At 30.2% G+C, this 12,061-nt stretch overlaps 1 protein-coding gene across 8 annotated transcripts in view; it reads left to right on the top strand.

Moving 5' to 3' along the window:
- LOC122508891 (protein pangolin, isoforms A/H/I/S) overlaps positions 1 to 12,061 on the top strand; it is a 228,768-nt gene that overhangs the window by 191,764 nt on the left and 24,943 nt on the right. For all 8 annotated transcript variants that reach the window (XM_043622553.1, XM_043622554.1, XM_043622552.1 and 5 more), the window contains one exon: positions 8,873 to 8,942. In XM_043622553.1, the coding sequence (XP_043478488.1) occupies positions 8,873 to 8,942 (70 nt within the window). The remainder of the gene's footprint in view (positions 1 to 8,872; positions 8,943 to 12,061) is intronic.

Genomic DNA, 12,061 nt, shown 5'->3' with positions numbered 1-12,061 from the left:
GGGTTCTACGTGTAAGCGGAATCGTGAGTCGCAGCGAATGTCTTACCCCCACCAATCCATCCATCCAATACTTTTCCCTCATGAGTGTATTGAGTAAATGGAATGGCGGGGGTATGACATCGCTGCGACTCACGATTCCGTTTATATGTGGAACCTCAGTATTGCGTCAAAACGATCTCGTTTAGACGAGCCTTCAGTTTAGGCGTGCTTCTTCCGATTAAATTTATTCTTGGTAGAATCTCTAGGCTTTTTTGTCACCGTTTCTTGTTAACCTTTAATTTCCTGTATGAGCGATGTTAGACTTCTAGTCCGCCCTTGATTGTCATAGTGACAATTTTCTGGACTTTACAGGATTTCGATATTTTGCTGACTTTTTCTTTCATTTTGGAAACCGAATCTACCGAAGGTAGATTTTCTTTATCAAACCATTCTGAGCGATATTGGTTTGACAATGAAAATCTACCTTCGGTAAAGGGGAACCTTCTTTTTCTTTCTAACGTATTGAGGTACTTATCAAGTAAAGGCAACGCATCCACCTTGAGAAGTGAACGTATTCACCATGCAACCCTACCTGTACTTTTCACAATAAAGTATTGGATGGATGCAACGCCAATGAGTAAAACCCAGTGTTCCAATACTTGTTTTTACTGGGTACTATAATGGGGTCCTTTAATAATTAAATGTTAAAGCTTTGAAGGCTTAAAAAGCGACAATTAGTAACAATTAAAATATTATTTTTATTAATTATAATAAAAATCATATTTATTATACTAATCCCTTCTTCAAACAGTATTTTACTTACCATAATACGACCACGCAAGCTTGCTAAAGTTTTCTCTCTATTTTTTTGCATAAATACATTACTTTTTGCTTCTGCATGTTAGTATAAAATCCTTTTAAAGCATTAACATTTTCTACAGTTTAAGTACAAAAAAGGTTACAAAACCAACAACGCTTGAAAAAATGAATCGATTCCTCCTTATACTTCTAAGAAAACTGAGTAGACACAGAAACATTTTTATTCTGAGAAAGTTTTTTCGACGTCTGTAGACTGTTTCATATCAAACAAATGTTCAGAAATCGTTTTTAGTACATGAAACGTTCTAAATACACGTTTTAAAAACTTTTCCAGTATAAAAATGTTTCTGTGTCCGCAGAGGTAAAATTACACTGTCATGCAAATTACAACATTTTTTCTGCAAATAAAATGAAATGTAGTGTTTCTGAACGGATTGTTTGTAACTTTGTACTGAATGTTAATCTGGGGACGAAAACTTCCCATTACGTCACGTTTTCTAAAAAAGGAATCAAAATCTCTGAAAATAACGTTTTTTGACAATTTTTTAAAAATTGCTCATAGCTAAACTCAGACGGGTTACTAACTTCGTTGATTTTAGAAATTAAAGGCTGAACCAAGCTCTTTCAAACGAGCCCCACGTCAAACTGATCACTTGCACTCTTAGAATAGAGGGTGTTTTTATATCTAGGGGTGCAAGACAAAAATGTAAACAGAAAATTCGAATTTTTAATTTTGTACATTTCAATGAAATATGTACTTCAGGATTCTTGGGGGGTTCCTGATTAGATTCTAGAGTCAGATTTTACAAATTCGAAATTTCGGATACAATACGTCGAACATAAAAAATTTAAATTCAGTATATTTTGATGTCTTTTTATATTTTTTCTTGCACCCCCAGATATAAACACATCCTCTGCTTAAAGAATTCATGCAGTTTGACATTGAGTTCATTTAAAAAGGCATAGGTTCAGCTTTTAAGTTCTAATATAAATGAAGTTAGTAGCCCGTCTGACTTTGGTTGTACAATTTTTCAAAAGTGTCAAAAAACACTATTTTCAGTGATTTTGGTCGCAAACATGACGTGATGGGAAATTTTCGACCCTGCATTCGAATTTAGCACGAATAAACCTTTTGGAAAAACTGTGACTCTTTCTAGTTGCAAAACCCATGCAGAGCAGTGTTATATTTAAATAGAATATTAAGAAATAATAATCACAACTTAGGTAGTAGAGTAGAAAACATCTACTACTTTAGTTTTCGTCAGTTTTCCATGTTTCCTACTCTATTATTAAAAAACCACCGAGTTATAAATTCAAATAATATAATAAATTTTATTTTTTTTTTTAAATCAAATAATTCATAAAAGCCCTTCTAGAAAAAATTAATTTAACACTAACTAATGTTTGAACTGTAGATCAGGCCCGCATTTATCAAAGTTGGGGCACTAGACAACGCTGGTAGGGATCTCATTAAAGGATTTTGAAAAATTTTGCAAAGAATAACATTTTGAATTAATAATATTATATATAACTCTCAACTTTCATAGTAAGCGCGCTTTTTGAATTTCTAAAATCATGAAAATATTTCTAAAAGAAATTTTTAAGTTTTTATATGTCAAAAAAAATTTATTCGTAATAATTGTTGAAAACAAAATTTAGATGGTGGGGCTCATAAGCGGTTGCCTAATTTTCCTTCATATAAATCCGGGTCTGCTGCAGATAGAACTGTATGCTCCAGACTTTATTTATTTGTTCTATTCTGTCAAATGCATTTGGCATATATTATCTTCTCTTTTAAATTGAATTTTTAAAAACTAAGAGCAAAAATTCTGCATTTGTTTAATTAACTCTCAAAACTTTAGTAAAAATAAGTTTATGGTGTTCAACAAGTTACGAAAAATAAATTCAAAATTTTCCAACGTCTAACTTTAAATCTTGACAATTTGTTCCTACTAAATTAATTGTTATTAAGAGTTCCATATTTTTTTGAATTTCATTATACAAAGGTCAATTAAAGTAAATTGTTGGGAAAGTTTATGAAAGGGAAACATTTTTGTTAAAATAAACATTTTAAAAAGAAGAAAATCAGTCAAAGTTGGACCATGACTAAAAGTCATTAAGTATATTAACTTTCTTTATTGTTCACAAATTGTAAAGCGTTATTACGAAATATTCTGTTAAAACGCAAAAAATCCGAAATTATATATCTTTTTAAATTTAATTGATTTTTTCTAGAAGGGATGTTACACATGGGTCAATCCACTAAAAAATCATTTGAAAATGGTCGCTGGCATATTTTAAAAAAATCTAGTTTTAAAATATGTGAAACTAGATGAATATATGAGTTTATTGGCCATAATATTATCGTGTAAATTGTATTTTCTTTTAAATTATTATTAATTGAAAGTAGGAGGTTCACGGCAAAATTTCGTAACCTTAAATGTTGCACATTTCTTGTAAACTTACCAGAAACATAAATCAATTTATTCTGCGTGTAAATTTTATGTAATTATTAAACAATTATTCCATTCAAAGATATTAATTATTGAATTTAAAAATTTTATCGAAAAACAATTTTCACAATTTTTTGAAGCTTGGAACTTTTTTCTGGAAGCTTTAAAAAATTTGGGGTTCTGCACATATTTTAATAGGTATTCATATAATTTATCTGCTATTAAAATTTGATAAGGGTATTTTGCTTCGTTTGAGAAATAATAATTTTAAAAAATTGTTACTTAAAAATGTTAATTATAGAGAACTGAAGTAAACAAAACCAGGTATTCATCTAATTTCACATTATTTTTAAACTAGATTTTTTAAAAATATACCAGCGACCACTCTCAGATGATTTTCTGTGCATACGTAATAAATGAATTTTTTATATTTAGTAGAATGTAATGTCGGTGATACCCTGAAACCAATTCAATCCTCGAGTTGCTTCCCTAAAAAAATAAATTTTCTATTGCATAACTTGTTCGTAGTATCTCGAACATTTAAAAAAATCAAAATCAAAATAAAAAAAAAAAAAAAAAAAAAGCGCTTTTTTAAGTTTAGCGTTTTTATCAAAGAATTAAAAGTAAATTTTTTATCAATTTATACAGATAGACACACAGCATAATGATATTTTTATAAATTTATCATCGATCAACACAAATCTAGCTTTAAAAGGTTCCCATTTTTTTTGAAATTTTGAAAAAATGGACTCAAAGTCTCAAAAAACTCTGTTTTAGCCCTTTTTCGATCATATGAGAAAAGTGATGCTGAGGTGTTATAAATTTCTACTTAGGCTTAAATTAAAGATTGAACCTTCATTTAACAGAATCATTTTAGAGAGCCCGCACTCTACTAACACTTAAACAGCGGCACAATAATTATAATGTTTAAATTTATTGATGAGGGCAATTTTTTAAATCTTAAAGCCAGTAAACACATGCTGGTTAAAGCTTGCATGTGTTTTGTTTTGTTTCACGAGCAAGAAAGGGGGATAAAACAGGATTTTTTGAAACTCACATTCGGACATTTTTATTTTTCACATACTTAACTCAACTTTGCAATTCAACATTTCAAAATTTGAACTTAAACCTTTAGTAAATTTTCAGTTAATACTGGGGGCTGTGTGGGTTTATAGTTTTTGAATTTATCGCAGAGGATTTCGATTCTATGGAAAATTTTCTGCAAAATTTAACTTTTTGTATAATTTGTTGAATAAGTTATTTTAAATTGGTCACTAGAAACACTAAAATAAAAAAACGCCCGATGGATTTGAACTGTTTTTGAAAAATATTTAGCGAGATATCCTGAACAAGTTGCAACAGAAATTTTTGAAGGGAAATAACTTGAGGGTTGAAATTGGTTCCAGGGCACCAGAATAGTTCTATCCCTGTTAAGCTTTTTGCTGATATTGAACTGCATCTTTAGTGTTTTAAAATATCAGTGATTTAGACACTCGGTATCTTACGATGTCGGTACATTAGAAATTAATCGTTTTGGGAGTTTCTTTTCAAATCGAAATATAACTTTATTCAAAACAAAATTTACAATGTCATAAAGAGATTAAGTTATTGGAAATAATATGTACAATTTTTATACAATAATATATATGCAAATCTACACTCACTTGGGGCGCATGATTATTCCCCAAATGTCATTTTTCCGAAATGTCATTTTACCGAACTGCACTTTTGCGAATAGTCATTTTTGAGAAAAGACAATTTTGCGAAATGTCACTTTTGCGAATTGTCATTTTTTCGAAAAGCTAGTTTTGCGAATTGTCATTTTTACGAAAAGACATTTTTGTGAAATGTCATTTTTGCGAAAAGACATTTTTGCGAAAAGTCATTTTTACGAATTGCCATTTTTGCGAATTGTCATTTTTAAGAAATGTCATTTTAGCGAATTGTCATTTTTGCGAAAAATACAATAGTGAATTTATAGACCTATAAGTTTTCTATTGTATTTTTCGCAAAAATGACAATTCGCAAAAATGACTTTTCGGAAATTTGACAATTCGTAAAAATGTCGATTCGCAAAAATGACTATTCGCAAAAATGACAATTCGTAAAAATGGCGATTCGTAAAAATAGCGATTCGCAAAAGTGACAATTCGCAAAAATGACATTTCTTAAAAATGACAATTCGCAAAAATGGCAATTCGTAAAAATGACTTTTCGCAAAAATGGCTTTTCGCAAAAATGACATTTCACAAAAATGTCTTTTCGTAAAAATGGCGATTCGCAAAAATGACTTTTCGGAAAATTGACAATTCGTAAAAATGGCGATTCGGAAAAATGACTATTCGCAAAAATGACAATTCGTAAAAATGGCGATTCGTAAAAATAGCGATTCGCAAAAGTGACAATTCGCAAAAATGACATTTCTTAAAAATGACAATTCGCAAAAATGGCAATTCGTAAAAATGACTTTTCGCAAAAATGGCTTTTCGCAAAAATGACATTTCACAAAAATGTCTTTTCGTAAAAATGGCGATTCGCAAAAATGACTTTTCGGAAAATTGACAATTCGTAAAAATGGCGATTCGGAAAAATGACTATTCGCAAAAATGACAATTCGTAAAAATGGCGATTCGTAAAAATAGCGATTCGCAAAAGTGACAATTCGCAAAAATGACATTTCTTAAAAATGACAATTCGCAAAAATGGCAATTCGTAAAAATGACTTTTCGCAAAAATGGCTTTTCGCAAAAATGACATTTCACAAAAATGTCTTTTCGTAAAAATGGCGATTCGCAAAAATGACTTTTCGGAAAATTGACAATTCGTAAAAATGGCCATTTGAAAAAATGACAATTCGCAAAAATAGCTTTTCGCAAAAATGACAATTCGCAAAAGTGACATTTCGCAAAATTGGCTTTTCGCAAAAATGACTATTCGCAAAAGTGCAGTTTGGTAAAATGACATTTCGGAAAAATGACATTTGGGGAATAATCATGCGTCCCCACTCACTTATGAAACAAACCAATTATTTCTCTTTCTCACAATGCAAAAATAAGATTACTCATATTTTTCATGACGTTTACAACATTATAACCACAAAGTGTAATTATGTTTTGAAAAAGTGACATTGCATCTACTATATAAAATTTAGTTGAAAAGTAAAATATTAAACTTATTTCAACAAATTATTGATTAGTTAACGACACATTCAGTTTGAGGGATTAACGCATTCACCATGCAACTCAATCCGTAATTTTCACGATTATAATTTTATAATTTTATTTATTTAGAATAAGTTCCATTGGATGGATACAACGCCAATGATATGAGCAAAAATCAGAGTTTCAATACTTTTTTTTACTGAAAATATTAATAATTTAATATTTTGAGATTTTCGGATTTTGTTTTGAGTCAAGTTATATTCCGGTACATTGCAAAAATCGGGTGTCTTATACTTGGACAAAAGTATCTTAAAACCATTCTACCACCTTAGGACTGCACTCTCAGTTTTCTACCCCTCAAAGTATTACCACTCTAATTTTTTGTTTCTTTGCTTCTTTCTTTGCATCCTTTTCTCCTTCTAACAAAACGTTACAGAATGTTTTGTTATAGATGTGATCATTTTTTTAATTTCACACTTGTATTTGTTACCTATCTGTTAAATTAAAATAATGTTTAGAATCCTTTTGAAAAGTATCTCTTATAATTTTATAGTGTTAAGAATTATTACAAGATATAAGCTTGTTCTGTCTATTTTGTCATCAACTGGTTTATAGTAAAATAGGCATATCGAACAAAATATTTTCTCCATTAGTAGTTGTCTAAAAACATGTTTTTAATTTTTTTTTTCTTGCAGAATTTTTCTATTAGAACGGTTTATCAGAATGTAATAAATAAGGATCCGTTTCAATTTAAAGTGACCGTTGATTTGAAAGGTAATTTAACCTTTTAAACCGTTTTTTATTACGTTTAAAAAAGACGTTTTTCCTAAAAGTGAGTTTAAGGAGAAATATGACAAATTTCACTGTTCGACAAAATTTTGCTACAAGAATAAACGAAAGTGATTCTTACAGGATTTTCGACGTAGATGACGAATCTGTAAGTGAAATTGTCCCATCACGTCTCAATTTTGAGAAAAACGGGGTCAAAGTGCCAAAAAATGGGTTTTATGGCACTTTTTGAAGTACAATAAAAAAAGAACGCGACGTGATAAAAAGCTCAAATATGGCTTAAATGAGAGCCAAACCCTCAACTTTAACAACCAAAAGCAAAAATCCATGTAGAAATAACTCAAAATTGTTGGGAACAACTTTTTACCGCTTGCGCGTAAAACAGCTATTATTTTGGCGATATTTTAGCGATTTTAGCGAAAAGTTGTTCCCCACAATTTTGAATTATTTCTACATGGTTTTTTGTTTTTGGATGTTAAAGTTGAGGGTTCGAGCTCTCATTTAAGCCATATTTGAGCTTTTTATCACGTCGCGTTCTTTTTTTATTGTACTTCAAAAAGTGCCATAAAACCCATTTTTTGGCACTTTGACCCCGTTTTTCTCAAAATTGAGACGTGATGGGACAATTTCACTTACAGATTCGTAATTTACGTCGAAAATCCTGTAAGAATCACTTTCGTTTATTCTTGTAGCAAGAAAAAACCTTAATTTTGTCGACCAGTGTTTTAATTCGGTAAAAAAAGCTCGTTTTTAAGAATTTTTTTGTGGATACAAAGGGAGTCACCGTATTGAACCAACTTCTATACAATAAAACTGCATTTAAACAATATTTTTGTAAAATTTCATTCAAAAATATTTAAAGTAAAACCAATAAAAGTAAATATCATCAGAGGCGCTTTGAGAAAAAAATTGTATTACGATGCGCATATCGTAACTGTTGACAGAATCATCTGAATTTTGCTTCAATTGACTTGAAATTTTGACACAATATTCTTGAGAATGTATAAACATTCATTCTATAAAATGCAAAAAAAAATTCCATACCCTTACCCCCCTTAAGTGGTATATATATTAAAAAATCATGTTCTGTTGTAACAGCTAAACTGCACTGGAGGAAAAAATTAAAAACCTGTTTTCTTACTGAAAAAACTCTTACTAATGGAAAGAAAGATGTTTTATTCGAATGTCAAGAAAAATTTTTATTTTTATACCAGTAATAGTATAACAATTAATAATAATTAATAAATTCTATATCGATACTTCCATTAAAAAAATCCGCTTTCACGTGGATCGTCTAGATGAACCAGTATTTAGTTGCTCCTATAAAATAACCAAACTGTATTTTTTCCTGGTTATATTTTGTTTCATACACTTTTTATTTAAAGGCCTTCATTTGTAATAAAAAAAATAAATAGTCAGATACTATTAATAAAGTATAAATAATTACTATTTCGTTGCCAATATTTTATATTTAAAATAAAAAATGCTTAAAAGAAGTTCGGTTGTTTTAGAGGAACAATTGAACACAGGTTCTTCTTGACGACCAACATGAGAGAGGGTTTTTTCGAATGAAGATAACGATTTAAAAAAAATTGCATTAATGATAGTAAAGTTATGTTTTTTTACAACTTTTATCTAAATTTTATTTATAACGCAATTGTTTTTTTGTAGGTAACAATATGAAAAAATGTCGTGCAAGGTATGGACTGGATCAACAGAGTCAATGGTGTAAGCCATGCAGGTACGTTTAGATAGTGCATTTATAGCATATATTAAGTCACAAGATCTTTACATGTAGTTTAACATTTTATAGTTTTTCAGATTTTTACAACAGAGATAATTTTAAAGACTTAACCATTATATTTAGCATAATATTATGAAAAATATTTTTGCTAGAAATCATTAAATCTTTAAAAATATCCTATTTTCTATTTTTAAAGTAATAGTATTTAGGTTATAATTATAGTTTATTTATAATAAATTATATTTATTTATAATTATAGCTAAAATAATATTTTCCTTTATCCCGGAAAGCTAATGTTATTTTGATCTTGTGGAAATTATACATTAATCACCTTCATTACAAATACTTTCATATTTATTATCCTTATTCGTTGTCCACATGTAGTAGCCTTGTAATTCAATAGTAAAAACTAACAAGCTTTAAATTAATGTTTCATCAGAAAATGTGTCTTAATAATGCAACAATAAATTGTTTTTTACTTTAATACCGGTAGCAAGTGAGCAAACTTTAGCAGCGAGCATCACTTAGCAGAAGAACGTGAGGTTTCTGTGTAAAGAGCCGTCAAACAAGTGACTACGAGTTAGGGAACATTTGGAGAATTTATGTAGTTTCCGTAGCTTCCCTTTCCCGGCAAGCGGAACCCAATCACTGCTAATTACGAATCCGAAATCAGAAGTTGAAAATTATAATTGGAGGTCGAATTTATTAAAACTTGTTGCATTTTTATGAACATTAATATCTAGGGTTTGTTAGGATCGCTTTTTGGGAATTTTAAATTTAGCAACTCTAATAAGTGTCAGACAAATTAAAAGGAAATATTCAGATTGTCACGCAAATTCAGAATTTAAAATCACTACACTGATCTGTTATTTATATTATTGGAAATAAGTTTTCTTCAAAAGCACTTTTATATATTTTTTTGCATGATACTTGAGTGAGCTATTGGTGCTGGCACTTAAACGTTCGTATTGTGGAGTGAAATTGCCTTTATACTTTGTTTAGAAAACTCTATAAAAATTGTTTAATATTCACCTTCGTAGCAATTTGTTTAATGAAAAGTGGAGCACAATTAATATTATGCTTCACATTATGATAAGGCTTTTCAACCTAACTAATTGCCGATTCCCTGTTTCATAATTCTTCTTTTACCTATGCCGTACCTGTGCTTACTATTACTTAACCTCTCAAGTAAAAAAAAATGTTGGCTACTTCAAGACTACCTCAAGGCTCGCTTAAGGCTGAAGGCTCACTTAAGGCTCAAGATTTGTTTGAAGCTAGAAACTCGTCTAAAACAAAAATTGATAAAGGCTCAAGATTCAAGATTTGCTTAAAGCTAAAAATTAAATCTTCAGACAAGCCTTGAGCGAGTTGTACATCTTAGACCAATCTAAAATTTTGGAAGAGCTTTCAGGTTCCAGCAGCTCTTTAGCCTTAAGCGAGTTTTAAGCCTTAGACAAATGTTTAATTTTAGACGTGTTTTTAGCTTCAAAAAATCTTCATCCTTAAGTGAGCCATAAGTGAGCCTTATCCTTTAGTTCAGTCTTAAATCTTAGATGAGTTTTTAGCTTCAAACAAGTCTTTAGCCTTAAGTGAGCCTTTTTTCTAAGTTCAGTCCTAAGTATTAGACGAGTTTTGAGTTTCAAACAAGACTGGAGCCTTAAGTGAGCCTTAAGCCTTAATTCTAAGTGCAGTCCGAAGTTTTAGACGAGTTTTGAGCTTCAAACAAGTCTTGAGCCTTAAGTGAGCCTTGAGCTTTATTTTGAGCTTCAAACAAGTTTTGAGCCTTAAACGAGCCTTACATCTTAATTCTTAGACGAGTTTTTAGCTTCAAACAAGACTTGAGCCTTAAGTGAGTCTTAAGCCTTAATTCTAAGTTCAGTCCGAAGTTTTAGACAAGTTTTGAGCTTCAAACAAGTCTTGAGCCTTAAGTGAACCTTGAGCCTTACTTTTAAGCTTCATACAAGTATTGAGCCTTAAACTAGCCTTACATCTTAAGTTTTAGACGATTTTAGACTTGTTTTAGCTTCAAACAAGTCTTAAGACTTAAGTGAGCCTTGAGCCTAAATCGAGCCTTGAGGTAACCAAGATTTTTTACGCGGGCTTATAAGCTGTTGAAGAGATTTCCAAATGTTTATGCTAAAAGAGTGTTGAAAAGATTTTAATAAATTTTTATGAAACTTGGTATTTATCTGCCTTATACCATATTTGGATTCAGAGACCCAATAAATGTGAAAACACCAAATTTTATAAAAATCCACTAATATTATAATATTTCGATCCTCCATTTTGTCTTTTAAAAATCTGATGTCAGAATCGTAATCAGCAATCAGTAAAACCCCCAAACAAAGAATTTTGAGAAATTTTTTAACGCAGTTTTTATTAATTTTGTTTTACTTGCGGAAAATGCATTTGTTAATGGAATTCGATATCATGCATTCAGTTAAAAAATGCAAAAAAGGGAAAATACCATACCTGGGTTAAGAATTGTCTCTATTGAGATTTAATATTATGTATTGTCCTGTATCTTGAATAAACCGGATTGTAAATGGTAGATCGATTTTCTAGTAGTACACCTTCAAAGCAGAATTCGATAACCTTAATCAGGAAGTAAATTCTAGACTAGCTTTGTAAAATAATAACATCTATGCAGTACTTATTCAGAGCAAGGAACGAACTATAGCGAAACTGTTTAATTATAGTCTTATTAATAACTATACCTCTTCTTCGAATCACCATTCTTACAATAAATACGGTTTTGATACTTGGATGACACTTCACGTCACTAATTAATTAAAATAACGACTTACTAAGGTTCCCGGAGTCTTTGCGGCGTGCAAATCCTTTCCCTGTGGGCACGAAAATTTCTTTGTTCTGGAAACGTTTCTAAAACGTTTTTAGTTTTCATGTCCGCTACATAACGTCCAATGTTCTAAAAACGTTTTTAGAACATAAAATGTTTTTAAGACGTTATGTGGAGGACATGAAACGTTTTAGGAACGTTTCTAGAACAAAAAAGTTTTCGTGCCTACAGGGTTTGTCAATTACAACTCAGATCATTACAATTAAGTTTAAACTTTTGATGCTAAAATTCATATGATAAATCAATGTACAATTTT

This window comes from Leptopilina heterotoma, unplaced genomic scaffold, assembly GCF_015476425.1.
Source record: "Leptopilina heterotoma isolate Lh14 unplaced genomic scaffold, ASM1547642v1 Lhet_58, whole genome shotgun sequence".
NCBI classification, from domain to species: Eukaryota; Metazoa; Arthropoda; class Insecta; order Hymenoptera; family Figitidae; genus Leptopilina; species Leptopilina heterotoma.
This window is presented reverse-complemented; position numbering and strand designations above follow the sequence as displayed.